The 20,142-nt window shown below is 37.5% G+C and overlaps 1 protein-coding gene across 1 annotated transcript; it reads left to right on the top strand.

Annotated features, from left to right (window-relative positions):
* Nucleotides 1-549: 549 nt before the first annotated feature.
* GPR15 (G protein-coupled receptor 15) lies at nt 550-1,626 on the top strand. The gene has a single exon (XM_067737274.1). It carries the CDS (start codon nt 550-552, stop codon nt 1,624-1,626), a length of 1,077 nt encoding a protein of 358 aa, XP_067593375.1.
* Nucleotides 1,627-20,142: the final 18,516 nt, after the last annotated feature.

Raw genomic sequence — 20,142 nt, 5'->3', positions numbered from 1 at the left:
ATTTACTCTTTATGCAATGGAAGACTATTCTCTTCACATTTCACCAATGATGTAAATGAAAACAGTGTCTTCAACATCACCACCTTAAAATTCTAAAAGTAAAACAGTATACTGCATGTGAAACAGGAGGCTAGATCGAAAAGATTCTCAGTGTCAGAAAAGCAAAGATATCTTTAAGGTAGGTAAGGAGAAAAAGTTAATTCATTTCCTAATCTCTGGAGATTTAAAGAAACAAATTGAATGTCTTGAAGAAAAAAGTCAAAAAGCACCTCAGTTTCCTGGGCAAATGCAAATAAAGAAAACCATAACCACAACTACCCAATACCAATCAGGGTGGTGTTCCTTGTGGGCCCTTTCTGAGGATTGGTAGAAACTGTATTTTTTAATCTCTGTTTTTAATGCGTGTCCCAAGATCTTCTAAGGAAGGGTGTGGGGCAGGGAGAAGAGGCAGGCACTGTATAAAAGAAGCTGCCTTGAGAATTCTAAAATTCATACAAAAACTTCTTAGGTAAGAAAATTTACCAGATTTGGCACCTGCTGGACCCAGTGATGGACCCAGAAGCAACCACGGTTTACTTGGAATATTTCTATGTTACAAGCCAAAATCCTGATATTGACGAGACCCACTCCCACGTTCCTTATACATCAGTCTTCCTTCCAGTCTTTTACACAGTGGTGTTCCTGACTGGAGCGTTGGGGAACGTCATCCTCATGAGTGCATTGCATTTCAAAAGGGGCAGCCGAAGACTGATTGACATTTTTATCATCAACCTGGCTGCCTCTGACTTCATCTTCATCATCACGTTGCCTCTCTGGGTGGATAAAGAAGCATCTTTAGGACTGTGGAGGACAGGCTCTTTCCTGTGCAAAGGCAGCTCCTACATGATCTCAGTCAACATGCACTGCAATGTCTTCTTGCTCACCTGCATGAGTGTTGACCGCTACCTGGCCATCATGTGTCCAGCCGTATCCAGGAAAATCAGAAATAGAGACTGCGCGTATGGAGTCTGTGCCAGTGTCTGGTTTATCTCCTGCCTCCTGGGGTTGCCTACTCTTCTGTCCCGGGAGCTCACCCTGATTGATGGTAAGCCATACTGTGCAGAGAAGAGGGCCACTCCAGTTAAACTGGCTTGGGGTCTGGTGGCCTTACTTTTTACATTTTTTGCCCCTTTGGTGAGCATTGTGACCTGCTACTGTTGTATCACAAGGAAGCTGTGTGTCCGTTACCAGCAGTCGGGAAAGCACAACAGAAAGCTGAGGAAATCCATAAAGGTCATCTTTATTGTCGTGGCAGCCTTTGTCTTCTCCTGGCTGCCCTTTAATACTTTCAAGCTCCTGGCTATTGTCTCTGGGCTGCAGCAAGACCTCTACTTTCCTTCAACTTTTCTCCAGTGGGGCATGGAGGTGAGTGGGCCCTTGGCCTTTGCCAACAGCGGCATCAGCCCTTTCATTTACTATATCTTTGACAGCTACATCCGCCGAGCCATCGTGCACTGCTTGTGCCCTTGCCTGAAGAAGTATGACTTTGGGAGCAGCACTGAGACCTCAGACCTCACTAAGGCTCTCTCCAACTTCATTCAGGCAGAGGATTTTGCCAGAAGGAGGAAGAGGTCTGTGTCACTCTGAAAGGGACAGTAACATTTCAAGCTCTGTTGGTGGATCGGAGGGTTCATTTGTGTCTGAGACAAGGCAAAAAGAAAAGTATTGCTAGTGGTAATATTGCTTCATGAACACAAGGAAGTGTTCATTTTTAAAGAGACATCTAGAAAGTCTCTGTGTTCATGGATGTAATTAGGCCGTATGCTGTTTTGTTTTGGTTTTTTTCTTAGCTGAGTGGCCTTATTTGACCCTTGCCAATCAAGTTCACCAGGCAAAATACAACTCTTATGTCTGTGAACTCTAAGATAAAGCCTCCTGCTTGGGCCAGTTCCTTCCTGCATGGTTGTTAATGAACATTCAAGCCTTTTCCTCTCTCAGGAACCTAGATCCACACGACCCTTCATACCGAGCTCCAAAGTGGACAACATTTAAAGGATTCTGCCCACTTGTATCTGGTGAGAAATGTGGTGACAATGCAGGTAGTAAAAAATGTAATATACCTGTGCTCAGTAATTAATTATTCCTGAGTAATGAAGTGAGGTTCTGGCCTTAATCTTTAAAACTTTATATGGTAATTCTATACCATCTTCCAACATTGTCTTTCACCCTATACCATTCACAATAACTTTGGACTGGCGAAAGCTCACTGGGATAAAATCATTTTGTATTGTGTGTATGATTTGGGACTTTACCATTTGGTCTTCAAGAGTATTTTAACAAGAAAGCATAGGACAAGGTTTGACTTTTATTTTCCTTATACGATATGTCGGTTAAAATGTATCTTATTATAATGATGTAGTAACTACTTTTCAATGGGGTTTTACTGTACTCTTTGTTTTCACTGCCTTTACAAGTTAGGATATGGCTTTGTTTTAATTACATGTTTTTAATTACCTAGTTATCTAGTTATAAAATAAAAGTGTTACTACTACTGTAATTAGAGGTCACCAAATGCTTAGCAACACCCTCGTGCAGATTATCATTTTGTATTTTAATTAAAGTGTTAGTGTTATACATTCCCTGTAGCATCATTTGCTTGGTGTATGTAATTTCATGATTTGATCCAATAACATAGGAAGACAGGATGCTCTGTATTCAGCTGAAGGGAAAAATCCATAACAAAGATGTTACTGGTATTTTACATACATTTTTTGAAACTCAGAGACCTCCTGGACTTCCTTACCTGATAAATATTTACTGAGTCAATTTGTACCTATATTCCTTTTAAAGAATTTGAAGTGGAAAATGTAACTAGCAGCAACCACAAAAGGCTTTGCAGCAGCAAACATACTATTGTAATATATCTTTTGGTTCAAGATATAATAGGTTATGTTTTTACCCCCACTGTTTACACAAATGAATTATTGCTTTATTTTTAAATATTAGATTTGAAAATCAGAGAAAGCTTAGAATCTTTTCAGAGACTAGGTAATTCAAGTTCATCCTATGTATCTTTCATATTAAGAGAAACCTCAAATATTGTGCATCTTCTTATAGTCTATTCAGAAGTTTTTGGTTTTATAAATTGGTAAATTTATTACTTTCTCTTAAACTTTTATTAAATAAAAATATAATTTTGTTATAAAAGTATTCTTCTATGTTGTATTAATTTCTATTAACATATCAATTAATACTGATATTCTAACAGACTTTTAATAAATTATCATAGATATAGAAAAAAAAGACTGTGTAAATCATAAGAAATAAAGTTTCTGGGAAAACTTCAAAAGTGAATTCAATATAATTAAATAGATCTCCAAAGGTTAAATAAAAGCAAAAATACAGAAAGTAGAAGACATTCACTTTTTTAAAACAAATCAACAAAAGCACTGTAACTAATCACAGAATCAGAGCCTTTGAGAAATGCTACCTTTAAAAAATAGCCCAGTCAATCAGCTAAGGTATTTGTGAGAAAATGAGAAAACCTAGGTTATTTGGTTTAGCTTCACCCTCAATGTTGGGACATTGAACAAGTCATTTTAATCTTTCATACCTAGATGTCATTGGTAATATCTATGTCTATAGAATCCTCAAGGATATTGTAAGAGTAATAAATGTAAGTGAAAGGTTTTTTAAAATATTGAATAAAAAGTTATATGAAACAATTCTGTTTCTATCATTAATTATTGAATGTTACATAAAAGTTTCCAAACTAGATTATCAAATGACACTTAATCATTCTCATTTAACAAATATTAGAATCTATCCTACTTCTGTTTCACCCTTTTCATTTTTTCGTTTTAACGTGGAAGAAAAACATACTGTTATACTTTTTAATACTTTAAGTAGATATGCTACTTGTGTGCCTTATGGAGATCTTAGCATATTTTATATTCATAAGGTACCAGTGAGGAAAGGAAAAATAGGCATAATTTTACAGACGGCATAACTCTGACAGAAAAAAATTCAAAATGTGATTAGTGTTATGTTACTATGAGAACTTACCACAGAAAATCTCTCCATTAAAGCCTGGGTGAGAAGTTGTCTGATAACTTGTCATTAATTTTAAAATTAAGGCACACATTCACAAACACACATTTAGTCCATTTGGGCCATATGGAAAGAAGAAAACTAACCTGATATTCCTGGGAGCCCCACAATTCATCCACTCTAACGAGTCAAAATCACCTCTGAGTGAGAACAACACTTAGTAAGAACAGTCTTAAAGGAAGCTATGTGCGTGACTGAGAGGGGACGATTACTAGGGGTCATAAGTTAATTTTTAAATAGACACAGAAATGCACAGAATGATGGGAAGCTGAGTAAAAGAAATCTTCCTCTGATTCATCTTGACTCCTCAAATCATTCTCTATTCCCCCAAGAGATCTCAGAAGTGAGAAATGACTTGTCAAATGTGCATGCCACAGAGAACAGCGAGCCTCAGTTTTCCTGCAGGGCTCATTCACAAAAGTCAAACAATAATAAAAGAATTACAAATTGATTTCTAAAAGAGCCCCTGGTGTGGCCTGCTAGCCACGGATGCCTCCAGCCCCATGAGAGCAGTGCTGTCCAGAGAAAAAGCAGGAACATAATGCGAACTGCCAGAAATGGGTAGTGGGTTTTGCTTCCCACAGAGCTTGTGGGTTGGATTTATCCCTTGTAAATGTCTTTTCTTATTTTAAGTTCTTTTCTCTCAGTCAACATTCTTTGCTTTTATCAACTCTATGAATAAGCAGTTATGACAAGACTTTACATATCAGTGTACAGGGAAAAATAGTTCCAGCAACTTGACTTTAAATTTCAGATGCAAAAATCCACCTTAGGATTAGTTCCTCTTGTCTCTTGTTATCTTTGTCATTTTCTTAATAAAGCTACATTTCCTAAATGTATTTGATAAGTGGGAATTTCATCCTAAGATTGATTAACCTACAGCATTAAAACAAATAAACAAACCAAAAAAAAACCACTTTAAATATCCAATGTGCCGGGCTTCCCTGGTGGCGCAGTGGTTGAGAGTCTGCCTGCCGATGCAGGGGACACGGGTTCGTGCCCCGGTCTGGGAAGATCCCACATGCCGTGGAGCGGCTAGGCCCGTGAGCCATGGCCACTGAGCCTGCGCGTCCGGAGCCTGTGCTCTGCAACGGGAGAGGCCACAACAGTGAGAGGCCCGCACACCGCAAAGAAAAAAAAAAAAAAAATCCAATGTGCCAAACTGTTAATAAAGTGAAAGTTCTTATGATAAGTTAAATCAAATGTAAACTCACACGAAATGTCCATTTATTAATCTAAAAGTGGAAGGAGGTACTCTGTTCGTTGGCAGACATTATTAAACTAAAAGATTCTTGGCTTATGTATATGAGTACCAAATTTCTAAGATCCAAAGGCACTTTAAAATTACAGTGGAACTGTTTCTGGGTTGGCCACATGTGGTTAAGTTGAATTGTGGCTAATTTAGGCAAGTGGCCCATGTAAAGGATATATGATACAATGTTCATATTATTTTTATAATGCTCTGCAGACTGAGTAAAGGGTATCATCAATCTGACATTATTCAGTGATTTTCTCATTTTCTAATTAAGAAGATTTAATAATTAGCTAGTTTACTATCACTCCCATATTAACAAGAGTTGGGCTTCATCTATGAGAACTTTATGTTTGTCAACACTGATGGGAAATTTAGAATTTTTATCTGCTAGCCTCTATCAATTCTGATTAGCAAGATTTCATTTCCTTACTACTATTAGTTCAAAATGAAATATAAAAAGTTCTTCTTGCTAGAATACTTTATATTTGCAGAAGATATAGGTATTCGTGTGATGTTCTTAAATCAAATAAAATTTTATGCATCAAAAATTATGTGTGGCTAAAGACTATTTTTAATTTTTAAAAACTTTTCTGTGGTAGAAAATTTCAGCCAGCAACTCTGCTCTTTTCCTTATAGACATATGTAAAAACTGTCTACTGTAAAACTTTCACAAATTCTTAAATCTGCAAATTCCAGTGTAGCATATAATTTACTCCATATGAATTTCGTAAAGTTTAACCTCCTCAGAGACACTGCATGATGTGTAGAAAATAAAACAGAATTGAGATGTCAACCCTAGGTGTTTGGCCTGACCTGCTAGTTAAGTCAGTCATTACTCATCCCATCGTAGATGAATGGTTTAATTTTGTGACTCTTATGCCTAGACCAGTGGAGTTCCTTGAAAATATTCAATATCTCAAACATCAAACTGTGAATGCAAAGTGTCTCTTGTACACAATGCACTATGTCAGCCACAAATTTGTTATTATGACTGATGGGTTCCTTATTATAACTGGATTCTGAAGCAGGCGTATTGCAGTCACTCACTCACAAAACTTTTCTCTCTCTCTCTCTCTCTCCCCTCCTCTCGACCCCGCATCTCCATCTCTGTCTCTCCCTTTCTCTGTCTCACACACACAAACACAATGTACAAACACAGCTGATGAGCATCTATTGACTCTTGTTGCTAATATTCAGTTTAAAGTACTTGATAGAATGCAATAAAGGAGAAAATAAAGCAAAGAAAAAATATAGTAGGGCTTCCCTGGTGGTGCGGTGGTTGAGAGTCTGCCTGCCAATGCAACGGACACGGGTTCGAGCCCTGGTCCGGGAAGATCCCACATGCCACGGAGCAACTGGGCCCGTGAGCCACAACTACTGAGCCTGCGCGTCTGGAGCCTGTGCTCCGCAGCAAGAGAGGCCACGACAGTGAGAGGCCCGCACACCGCGATGAAGAGTGGTCCCCGCTCGCCACAACTAGAGAAAGCTTTTGCACAGAAACGAAGACCCAACACAGCCAAAAATAAATAAATAAATTTATTTTAAAAAAATATATATATATAGTAAATAGAAAATACAAAATAAAATGGCATATATAAAAATATCAACAATTACAATAAAAACATAAATGGATGAAAATATCCTATTAAAATTGAACAAGTAGCCCATTCCTACAATCAACTACTATATATACGGCACTATTAGGCTCTGGAGGATTTAAAGAGGTAGAAGTAGAATTTGTTTCCTCATGGAGTTTACAAGCCCCGAGTTATTTTTTGAATCAAAGAATGAAGTACTGCCCCCAAGAACAAGTCAAATCACTTTCTTTGATCTTTTCCAATGTTCAGGGAAAAGCCCATATTTGTCCATACACAAGTCACTTCATGTAGCTACCATTTTGATAGGGTTATTTCCTAAATATCGTTGCATTTTCTAAAAGGAATGTACAATGTGTGCCCCCAACACTGGCATCCCCAAATGAAAATACTTTTATTGCCCTTAAAAATTTTTAGGTATAAAAGTGTGTTTTAAACATAAGAACACAACTGAACAGTAACAGCTTTAAATTTATTTTCAAACAACTAAAAAGGATATGCAAAGTAGATTACTCTAACCTTGCCCAAAGACTGTGATTTAATGAGATACCCTCTTGCTTACCCTCAGTTTAGACCAAAAGCAAAACTGACAACTCAGGTGGAGAGGTGGTAAACGAGAAACGAAACTTGCCCGTGGTTTCATGTTTAAAGCAAAAAACAAACAAAAAACACCAGATTCAGAGGAGTTGAAAGTAATGCAATGCAAACTTGACTTGTATGCATTAATAAAAATTAGTTTAAAATTAGTAAAGAATTGAAAAAAGTCAATGCAGAACTGCATAATTTACACAATCTTTAGGACTTCAAATTACAGTAACTTCACTTATATAATTCAAACATAGAAAAAATACTGACAGTAAATTTATGAAAATATTTAGCAAAATAGATAATCAAAGACAGCCAAATTAAAATTTCAAAATATTGGGCTTCCCTGGTGGCACAGTGGTTGAGAGTCCACCTGCCGAGCAGGGGACATGAGTTCGTGCCCCAGTCCAGGAAGATCCCACATGCCACGGAGCGGCTGGGCCCGTGAGCCATGGCCGCTGAGCCTGCGCGTCTGGAGCCTGTGCTCCGCAACGGGAGAGGCCACAACAGTGAGAGACCCGCGTACCACAAAATATATATATATATATATATATATATATATAATTTTACCTATTAAATTGGCAAAGATTTAAACATTAAATACTGAAGCTGAGCAGGATAAGAGGTGTGGAGTGTGGGCAAGACTTCTTGGACTATTGATTGAGAATAATTTGATTAACCTTTCTAGAGGATATTTAGAAACATCTTTGAAAAGAAATCCACTTCTAGGATTTTACCCTGGAATGTAATTATGGCCAAGTGCAAAGATATACATACATGCATTTTTACTACAGCATTGTTTGCAAAAGTGACTGGTACATATTAAGAGCTTGATAAGTGATAGTTGAGAAATAACTCCATTTTAGAGATGGAGAAAATAGAATTCAAAGAAATCAAATTTCACATAATTCTTAATGGACTGAACCAAAAATGAAACCTGATTTCAATTAAAACCATTTAGAATTGTCTATGCAATTCCAAAGCTCATGCTTTTTCCACATCACCATATTTTTTTTCTCTGATTTCCAGGCTGTTTAATAGACTCAACATCACAACCTTCTCTTGGTTTAGTTTATTCTCTCTATATAATAATTTCTCAAATTCAAACTATATTTCTTATTTTTTCCAATGCAAATATCTCAAATTACCAAACCCTTTGCCTATTCATGACTAACATTGCTTGACGGGGGAGGAAGCCCATTTTATTAACAATACTTTTTTTTTTTTTTTTTGCGGTACGCGGGCCTCTCATTGTTGTGGCCTCTCCCGTTGCGGAGCACAGGCTCCGGACGCGCAGGCTCAGCGACTATGGCTCATGGGCCCAGCCGCTCCGCGGAATGTGGGACCCTCCCGGACCGGGGCATGAACCCGTGTCCCCTGCATCAGCAGGCGGACTGTCAACCACTGCGCCACCAGGGAAGCCCAAAAAATACTTTTCTTTTTAAAAGAAAAACGTTTTCTTGTAACATGTTTACCATGATCTCTTAATTGTGACCTATCCGAAATGGCATATTCCATCCAATAGTCACTAAAATCCTTATCTAGAAAAACAAATATGTGCTCATGTAAGAAATGGACAGTTATCTATTTTACTCCCCCTCACACCCAACCCCACATTAAAGGATAGTAGCACTTATGACTGTGGCTCTCACAGGAAAATATTTTTTTTTCAAGAGCATATACGTACTAAGTAAGAATCAGAGTCTCATTTTCTCTATCCCTGAAAATTTTTCTAGTCCCTGATTTCTTAGAAAATACCCACAGCAAGAAGAAAAAGTAAATCTAATGCCAAAACTCACACTATAGGCTGTGTGTCTGTGGGCAATGCAGCCTAAACCGGTCCAGAGGTTTAAAGTTTCACCATCTTTCTTATTAAGTGCTATTTGTTATGCCAAGAAGCTGCACTGGTCTGTGTGCAGAAAACATTCAGCAGCCAGTTCTCCTGTCTTTCAGGGACTTTGTTTACACTTTTCAGAGCGCATGTTTGTATAAATGACTTCCTAATTTTAGTAGGGACTCCCAAATGTAGTTTTGAGAAGCACAGGAGTTTCTCAGATTAGGAACAGTATAAACTGCCCCAAACATAACGTAAAAACTTGATTGAAATTTACATTAAATAAGAAATAATATTTACCATCCAGCATTTTTAGGAGGCGGAGTCAAGAATGTTAGGAAGTAAAATGATAACAAGGTTAAAAATGACTGGCCCACAATCAAGGAAAAAAGAAAACATAATATTTAAGAATAAGAGAGCATGGTACTCGAGTATTAAAACATTTATTTTTTAACAGCAAAGAATAATTACCTCAGCTCACTTTATTTAGGGAGTATATTAAAATGTTAATAATGGTTTTTTTAGACAGTAGAAACAAGAACAAATTCATTTTTTCATTTTAATTTATTTTTCTTTACATTTTTATGAATACTTTACATTTCCTATAATGAATATGTATTTCTTTTTTAAACTTTAAAATAAAGGGTGCTGGAATAAATGTCACATGTGGCATAAAACACATATTAATATTTCAGTACAACTTTGCCTCTTCCTCTAAAGGCAAAATAGGGATTTTTTAAATGTCATATTCAATTTTAAATGTCATATCTGTAACTTTGGGATGATTTAATTTTGGACAAAGCCTTATCAAATTAAATCTCAACCAAATCATATTTGTTCTCATATCAAATGCAGCAAGTCATTGTTTAGTTCAAAGATTCCAATTTACTTTTACTAAATTGACTTGACCATTAAGTCAAGTGTCAGCCTACTTTGAGTACGTAGATGCAGTTTTTATGTTATTTTTAAATATTTAAACTTTTCAATTAAGTGCAAATTAGAATTGGTTCAATAGAATGATAGCATTTGGAATAAATTGGGACTTACCAACTTATTCCAAATGCTGTCTTCTAAAACATTTGAAAATAATATGATATTTCTGGAAAAGTGCAAATATTTCCAAGTGAAAGTCTTCTAAAGTAATGAACTTTTTATTTGAGCAGTCTTACAAGGATGAATGTTGACTTTTAACATTTTTCTCTTTCACTCGGATTTACCTAGAAAGTTTTCTAGTATCAAAGACGTCTAAAGATTGCTTACGAAGCTCTCAAGGAACGAGAACCACTGGCCTGATGTTAGTTTTCCACCGTAACGGTACAGCTCTATTAGCAAGAAATATGCACAGGGAAGATGACTTGTAATAAATATCTATAATTCTCATTGCAATGACTTTTTAAAAATGGAGATTAAGAATGAAATCTGTTTACTGAGTATTCATTTGGTACCAAGGGACTTTTAAGTGGTTAACATGTATTATCACATTTAATTTAATCCAGTCCACCTCCCTTCCATCTCTTTTCCCATAGGGGTCAGACCTCCATCTCAGTCTTAGGGTCTCTCCCCACCTTCTCTACCTCCATCTCCCTTGTAAATCTCTTGCCTACTCTTGTCATGAGGGCTGCTTCTCTGCAAACTGGAACTAACACGTGAAGAAAAAATTTTTTTTTCTCTGAGAGAATATAAATTTTCTGAGGGTTCAAGAATTCTTTTGGGAAATGCTTTCCTTCAGACATGTCAAAATGCAGCATTCTACACAGTGGGATAACAAGCATTTTATACGTTTTCATACTGCTAAAGTCATATATAAAGCAGAGAATTGTAAAAGCGTGCCTCTGAGAAGTATCTTGATTAGCTGGCTTAAGAAAAGTCCTGAATGACACCTTAGGTAATAGGTAATAGTTTTTAGCACTATAATGATGAGTAATATTGTAGCTATTATTACAGTTTATTTGCACCTTTCTCCCACTTCCCTGGAAAATTTAAAGGAAGAATGGCCTTAAAATAATGGCATAACTACAAAACTATAATGTGATGTAGTGGGAAACATAAAGGCTTTAGAATCAGAAAGATTTGAGTTGGAAACCATAACAGCAAAGCACAAGCTACTGACATTCTCTGCCTCAGTTTCTAACCTGTTAAATAACACTGTTTTCCATGGAGTTGTTGAGGTAGGTCACACAGTAATGTCTGTTTTGGTTTTATATTCTTTATTAATCCTATATGCATAAACACAAATATATATTTTAACTAATTTAAAGCAATTTAATTGTGAGGGCTTAAAATTTATCTAGTTGTTGCTGAAGTATATATATATGTTATATAAACTACATATAACTCTATAAATTAGGCATAATGTATACATACCTAAACATGCAGACCCAAAAAAGCAGCATCCTCATTTACTCTTTAAATAAATTATTTAAATTTATTAAATAATAAATTTATTTTAGCTCTTGGACAGCAAGTTTTATCAATTATGTTTGAGAACTATTTTTATTCAAAGCATTATAAGACATTTATTATTTAGTTCTAGCTAGTGCTATAACAGAAAATACCTTTAAAGAGATAAGACAATCAGTCCTTATCCCTGTGACTCTATGTCTTTCCTTAGAAGTCTCTGTAAGTAAAGTTTTTCAGCTGGGTTAATTAACACAGCTGTGTGTGTATACCTGTAACTCTAACAGAAATTATATATAAAGAGGGAGGGACGGACTTAAGGATCTACCAAGCCACGGTTTTGCTCTGAAGATAGGAGAAAGCACTAGCTATAGGCAAGAAATTCTTTGAAAGTCAAAGCCTTGACTTTGACATTTTTGATGACTTAAAGTGCAGAAAAATCTACAAATACAGATCTGCAAACGTTTAAAATGCTCCATCAAAGATCAAAATATCACAAACATTTTATTTATTTCTCTATGTAGAAAAAATAAGAAATAGATATAATATTTTTCCCACTTGTCTATAATTGTGGTGCCTACAACACTGCCCTCTGGAAAAATCAACTCTGTTTTGGGGCAGGGGTGGGGTTGGCAGAGGGACATGTAAGGGAATGGGAGATAGCATCATCATTGTTGCTTATTTTCCATTTATTTTAGGAAAGAAGTTCCTCCCTTGTGGTTTTTTTATATCTAAAATGACTAGCCAGCTGAGAACCTAAGCTGTCGGGAAGGCTTCTCAGGGAGAGTTAGAACAGGCACGTGAAGCCTGGGAGAAAAATTCATGTTCTCCAACTGCACTTCAGCTCTGCACTGTGAGTACACTGACCCAGTGGGAGAGGGGAATGACCTCGTGGCCACCACTCCCTCCCTATCCTCCACCATTGGCAAACCCTGCCAACAGCAGCTGCCGTGATCGGATTACTTCAGCTACTGAACCATCTTCACATGAATGCGTGGCTTCCATCTTAACTCTAATTTTTCTTCAGTCATTTCTGTTTTTGTGCCTCTCTGCTTTCCATTAAATTCAAAACAGCACTAATTTTTTTAACTGAATGAAAGATGCTTTAAATTCTATAGTGCTTTACAATTTTCAAAAGTTTCACACACATGATTTCATATAATCCCATAATAACCCTTTTTTTTCCTCCTACCCCTATCTTGCCCCTCCCCCTTTCCCTCTCCTCACTAGTAACCACTAGTTTGTTCTCTATATTGGTGAGTTTGCTTCTTTGTTGTTTTATTCACCAGTTTGTTATATTTTTTAGATCCACATATAAGTGATATATATTTGTTTTTCTCTGTCTGACTTATTTCACTTTAATCCATTCATCTGTTGATAGACACTTAGGTTGCGTCCATACCTTGGCAATTATAAATAATGCTGCAAAGAACATTGGGTTGCATGATCTTTTCAAATTAATGTTTTTGTTTTTTTCAGATATATACCCAGGAGTGGAATTGCTGGGTCATATGGTAGCTCTATTTTTAGTTTTTTAAGAAACCTCCATACTGTTTTCCACAGTGGCTGAGCCAATTTACATTCCCACCAAGAGTATACAAGGGTTCCCTTTTCTCCACATCTTTGACGACATTTGTTATTTGTCTTCTTTTTGATGATAGCCATTCTGACAGCTGTGAGGTGCTATCTCCTTGTGGTTTTGATTTGCACTTCCCTGATGATTGACGAGTGACGCTGAGCATCTTTCATGTGCCTGTTGGCCATCTGCGTTTCCTCTTTGGAAAAATGTTTATTCAGTTCTTCTGCCCATTTTTTAATCGGGTTTTTTTTCTTTTTGATGTTGAGTTGTATGAACTGTTTATATATGTGGCATGTTAACCTCTTATCAGTCATATCATTTGCAAATATTTTCTCCCATTCAGTAGGCTGTCTTTTTGTTTTGTCAATGGTTTCCTTTGATGTGCAAAAGCTATTAAGTTTAATTAGGTCTCATTTGTTTATTTTTGCTTTTGTATCTTTTCCTTTAGGAGACTTCAAAAAAAAAATTGCTGCTATTTTTGTCTGCCTATGTTTTCCTCTAGGAGTTTTAACATGTTAAAAAACATGAGTTTTTTAACATGTTAAATGATTGGTTTTTTCCCTTACTTTACTGCAAAACACAGAAGTGAGAAACAATGAAAGCATGACCTTTAGAAATAATGTATTTGAAATTTTCAATGTAAAAATCTAGTTAAATTCAGACTCAAAGTCAGTTAAATTTCATGTGCCAAATTTCAAATGGAAATTTGGTTCTCTGCATTTTAAAATTTATAACATTCTGTTTATAATTATAAAATTTATAATATTCTGTTTAATACAGACATATCACAATGTGCATGATAGATCGAATTAAAGGCTTATTTATATAATTTTTTATAGAATACAACACAAACATTTCTTTCAAAGGAATTGTAAATCATCTACTTCAACCCACTCATTTTTCAAATGAGGAAATTAAGTGAAGGGTCTTATTCAGAAGCAAAAATCCTTCACGCTTTTTAAAAACTCATTGAGCCTGTACATATGGGTACAATTATAAATGCTGTTAGATAGTGATATATTTCAGTTCCAGGTGGTAAGTAGCCACTGCCCTGAGTACCCTGAGTGATCACCTATCATGGCCTTCTGTCACCTTCTCTAGGAGCTCCTGGATCCTTCAACATCAACCAACTCAAGGGTTAACACTTTGTAAGCAGGAGGGCTTTGGGAGACAGGCTCCTGCACAGACAGAAGTGGTGCCCACGAGGGTATAGGTTGTTAAATAGTTTTGAGCATCACCCCTGCCTGCAGTCAACGACAGAAACTTAAGTTTTCAGCTGTACTGGACATTTGTTGATTGAGCCAGCATCCATTCACAAGCTTTACTTCCACCCCCAGGCAGTCATCTATCTGCTTCTTCCCAAAGCACAGCTCATGTGTTTTGGTAAAAGTTGACCCCACTCTCAGCCCCATGGAAAAGCCTTCACAGACTTCAGGTCCTCAGTACCTTCCACCCCCTGGCCACAGTCACCACAGGGTGAGCGTGTGACCAGCCAACCAGGCTATTCAGAACGCCGGCTCAGCATTGCTCTCTCCCATCTGGGCACTATTGAAACTTGCAGCCAGTTTAAAAACTGAGTTCTTACTGGCATGGCCAAGCTGCTAGATCAATGAACCCTAACTCCTTCCTACATCTGGACTTTCCAGTCACCTGATCCTAAGCCCGTTTGTTGTCTTCTCTTGTTGTTTTAAGCCCATTTGATTTGGGTTTTCTTTGAAATCTTAAAAGATCTCAAAGTTGCCCCAGAGGTTTTGCCAGAATTCTCCAGTATGCCACTTTAGTTAATTACACCACAAAGTTATAAAACAAAGTAGAATTTCCCAAAATATGTTCCAAAGAGCACAAATTCCAGGAAAAGCTAATAGTTATTGTGGTCCTGGAGAGGAACAGCTCAATAAAGTCAGTAAAATAGACCTGGATCCTCTAACAAAGAAGATTTGTGGTGTACTCAAAATATAATTTTTATTTTTTATTCTTCTCTAATCTTTTCAAATTTATTCATTACAGTAATTGTCCCCTGCCCCTGCCTGAAGACATTGGCAGGTCTCTTGACTTTTCTACTTATTTGGGGGGAAGCACTTTAAATCTCGAATCAGAGCATTAATTCAGAAAACATAATAACTTCTTTCTTTCTTCTCACCATTCACCTACTCTCCAGCTTTTTGGGGAAAGGTGGGGTGGGATAAGCTTGCCAGATTTAACAGATAAAAATATGGGAGACCTAGTTAAATTTGAAATTCTGATGAATAGCAAATATTTTTTAATATAAACATGTCCCAAATATTGCATGGGATATATGTATAATAAAAAGCTTTCATTGTACACCTGAAATTCAAATTTAACTGAAGACCTTGTATTTTATCTAGCAATCGTAGGTGAAAGCAGGGAGAAAAGGTAAGGGGATTTTTGTCCTTACTTTGCTGAATGACTTCATGTTCTTTGGGTATGGGAGATGGTGAAGGTGACTCATATGGGCCAATGTTAGGAGTTCTTTGAACATTCCATCATAGGGGACCTCTCCAGCATCAGCTCTCAAGATTTGAGGGATACTCCTCATTCCCTCAGGATGTCTACCCCCCTTATCCCCTAGCCCATCAACTGGGAGACTCCACACCAGCCCACCCTTGATCCAGGGGAAGCAATGAAACCTTTGTCCCCATACATCTGTGGCTCCATACAGATTGGGCATCAAAGTGATGATGTGCCAACTTTTGCATCCACATTTCCCAAGAGAGAAGCAATTCTAGCCTACAGTGTCCCCAACATATGGGGACATACATTAAACTCTTCAAGTAGTCCCATTAAGCCCTTGCTCACCAGGCTGGTATAGGAGGTAGCAACTTTCCCAAGTGGAAAAGTTTGGGGCCCCATAGCACAGCTACTAGTCTCTCCCAAGAAAATCTTACAAAACCTCTCTATTCTCTGAAAAAAATCCAAGTTATGGACTAGGTTCCCAGATACTATGCTTGTACAGTCTGTATATGATGACTTAGCAACTCCCCTCGGAATTTCGCATTTATTTTATCTTGTGCTTAGTTGAAACCTCAATCTTACATTCTGTTATACACGTTTCTTTTCTGGGAAAATTCTCACAATTTTTTTTTTTATGCGGTATGCGGGCCTCTCACTGTTGTGGCCTCTCCCGTTGCGGAGCACAGGCTCCAGACACGCAGGCTCAGCGGCCATGGCTCACGGGCCCAGCCGCTCCGCGGCATGTGGGATCTTCCCAGACCGGGACACGAACCCCAGTCCCCTGCATCGGCAGGCGGACTCCCAGCCACTGCGCCACCAGGGAAGCCCTCTCACAATTTTTAATATAGACTACATTATGAGTCTACATAGATAGCAGCAATTCCCACATGTATTTAACTACGTAAATGTTTTCCTTTTTTCTTTTTTTCAGGAGCTTTTAATAAAATTGGTGTTCTGTGGCATAGACTTTGGAATGTTCTGCCCAAGAAGATTTTTTTAATGATTAAGAGGAAGAGCTCTGAGTCCAGATTTGAATTCTGGCTTTGCCATTACTGTGTAATGTTAAGCTCTGGGCTGCAGTTTCTTTAATTATAGATAATGGTATTTACCTCACTGAGTTGTTGTGGAAGTGCAATTAATCAAAACATGGCAAAGCACTTGGAACAGTGCCTGACACACAATATATGCTCAATAAACATCAACTGTTATCATTACTAGTAGTAGTATCAACATTAGTAGCAGTGTAAGTAGTAGTACTGAGGCTGCTTGGGTGATAATTATAAAATGGTGAACAGAGTTTTAACTACATTGAGATGTGTCATTTTGCAAATTCATATGTTTCTGATTTTGCAGGTGTAAAAAAGCAAATGTTTCCATACATTTGAATATGGCTAAGTGGATCAAAATGCCTCCAGAGTCCTTAAATAATACTATAATTTTTGTATCCTCTTGCATTTTAGCCATATAAAACCTTTTTTGAAATGTAGACATTTTCACATAATTAGAAGATATATAATTAGGAATTATCTTTAGCTCTTATTTTTAAAGAAAGGCGGATGCTTAACCTAAAAGAAAAAACATTATTAGCAACTTTGGATAAGAATATAGTAATTACAAAACACAAAGTTGTCTATTTTACAACGACATTTCCAAAAACATGCAATCATTTTTGTTTTGTGATTTTTCAACTCTTGCAGCTCTGCCTGAAGCCACGATCTTATGACTTAGAGTACAACACAAGCACACCATTGTCATTAATTTTTGAGCAGTCTCACTTGCACATGAAACTCAGAAAGGGCAGAAAGAAAAACAGCAAGCCCCACCAGCACATATCTCAAGACCACTAATTTTAAACACACAGTTGGATCCTAACTTGTGGTAAGCGGCACACCGAGCAAAGGTGGGCCTTAGATGAGCTGGTGAAAAGTCCCGGTCAGAATGTTTGGGTCTGAGTAGCTCAGCAACGTTGAGTATCAATTCCATTCAATTTCAACAGACTGTATTGTTATGAGTTGAATCGTGCCCTCCAAAAAGATACGTTGACTTCTTAACCCCTAGTACCTTAGAATGTGACCTTATTTGAACACAGGATCTCTACAGAGATTATCAAATTAAAATAGGGTCATTAGGGTGGGCTTTGTTCTAGTACGACTGATGTCGTTATAAAAGGTGGAAATTTGGACACAGACACAGAGGGAATATGATGTGAAGAGACACAGGGAGAAGATGGTCATCTACAAGCCAAGGAATGCCAGAAGCTACCAAAAACTAGAAGAGAGGCCCCAAAACAGATCCTTCCCTAGAGACATCAGAAGGAGCATGGCCCTGCTCACAGCTTGCTTTCAGGCTTCTGGCCTCCAGATCTATGAGACAATAAATTTCTGTTGTTCTAAGCCACCCAGTTTGTAGTACTTTGTTATGGTAGCCCTAGGAAACCAATACAGCGTATGAAAGTATGTCCCTCCAAACATGCAAATTACTAAAAGCAGTTGTCCTGTACTTTTTTCTGCTAACTTCTAATAGCTCATCAAATCTCAGGATCTGCCCTTTGAAGTTAGTAGAAATTTATGTACAGAAGAACCCCACAAAATGAAGAAACAAAGGAGATAAAATGACAAGAATGCCATTTCCGTATTCCCAATTTTTATTCCAAATGGTTAAGGAAGCATCTCTTTACTGAAGGGGGTCACAAGCCTATTCTGCCTCTGAGAGTGCCACATTTAAAAGTAAAATATTAGTGTCAGAGACCATCCATGTTACACTAAGAATACATTTTAATTATAATGAATAACCCTCAGATCCAAGGAATGAGAGCAAACCTACAACATTTCTTGGCTCCACTCAGAGGATTATTTCCAGTAACTAACAGGTCAAAGCTTAAGCCCAGCTCATTCCTGCACACACTAGCCTCTGAGTCCCACTGGAGCCCTCACTTGCTGGGCATGACTTAAGCAAGGCAGGGGAGGAAGTGAACTGCTTTCTCACTACCTGCCTCATGCATCACCCTGACTATTTGCTGAAAACGTCCACCCTATTGAAAAAAAAATGGCAGGAATTTTTGGTGGCTGGATTGCTGTAGGACTCCTGGTAAAGCACAGTCTTCAAAGCATACCTCAGAAAATTCCCACAGGAGTTAAAAACAGTTTCCCTTTTTTGTACTCCTCCCTATTCATTCTGCAGAACTCCCCACCGTGGCCTTTGCCCCTCAGGCCTCTAATCTGAATAGTATCACATGTTAAGTCCAAAGTCTCTGGACAGAAAGATAAGACCAGGGAAAACAGGGCTGTGGGTTTCATGGGCTCTAACACTCGCAAGAACCACGAGCTGTGGGTCTTTGCACGAGGCCCTTCAACATCGACTACAGAAACCTCAGACTCTCATGTGTGAAAAGAGGAAGTTGTACTACATGGCTTCAAACGACCCTTACAAGTTGAAAATCCTACGAATTTGATTCTTTTGTTTTGTTTGTTTTTTAATTTTTATTGGAGCATAGTTGATTTAGAGTGTTGTGTTTCTTTCTGCTGTACAGCAAAGTGAATCAGTTATACATATATATATATCCACTCTGTTTTAGATTCTTTTCCCATATAGGTCATTACAGACTATTGAATAGAGTCCCCTGTGCTATACAACAAATATCATATGATATTGCTTATATGTGGAATCTAAAAAAAAATGGTACAAATGAACATATTTACAAAACAGAAATAGAGTCACAGATGTAAAAAATAAACTTATGGTTCCTGGGGGGAAAAGGGCGGGGAGGGATAAATTGGGAGATTGGGATTGACATATACACACTACTGTATATAAAATAGATAACTAGTAAGTCAGACAAATATCCTATAACTTTGATTCTAAACTCCCAAGGGAGCAGGGCATGGATGCTACAATGATCTCACACCTTAGGTTAATTTTAAGAAGAATAAAGAGAAGAACCCTGACTGAAAAGATGGTGATGTTATCAAAGAAGAGGGGTTTTGTGGTAGATTCCCAAGCGTTAACAGTATTTAATGATCCTACTTGGAAATAGAGAAGTAAGACTTCCAACTGCAGCCGACCAAGCCATTCCCAGGCAGTGGGTCCCACTGGGCCAGTAGGTGGTGTCTCTATCACAAGTTGGGTGATCCATTAGTGGAATATCTCTCTTTTTCTCTGTCTCTCTCTCACTCTCTTTCCCAGGTTGCTCTTACTTACAAAACTCTCACTTTGTGCTGAGAATGATTCATATTCTTTCATGATCTTAGGTGTTGTATCAGGATCCCAGGAGGAAAAAGGTGGCATCCCAAAATTTGTATAATTTAAGGGGGGCTTAATAAAGGGAGATCACAAGGGT

This window comes from Pseudorca crassidens, chromosome 5 (assembly GCF_039906515.1).
Source record: "Pseudorca crassidens isolate mPseCra1 chromosome 5, mPseCra1.hap1, whole genome shotgun sequence".
In the NCBI taxonomy this organism is placed as follows: Eukaryota; Metazoa; Chordata; class Mammalia; order Artiodactyla; family Delphinidae; genus Pseudorca; species Pseudorca crassidens.
This window is presented reverse-complemented; position numbering and strand designations above follow the sequence as displayed.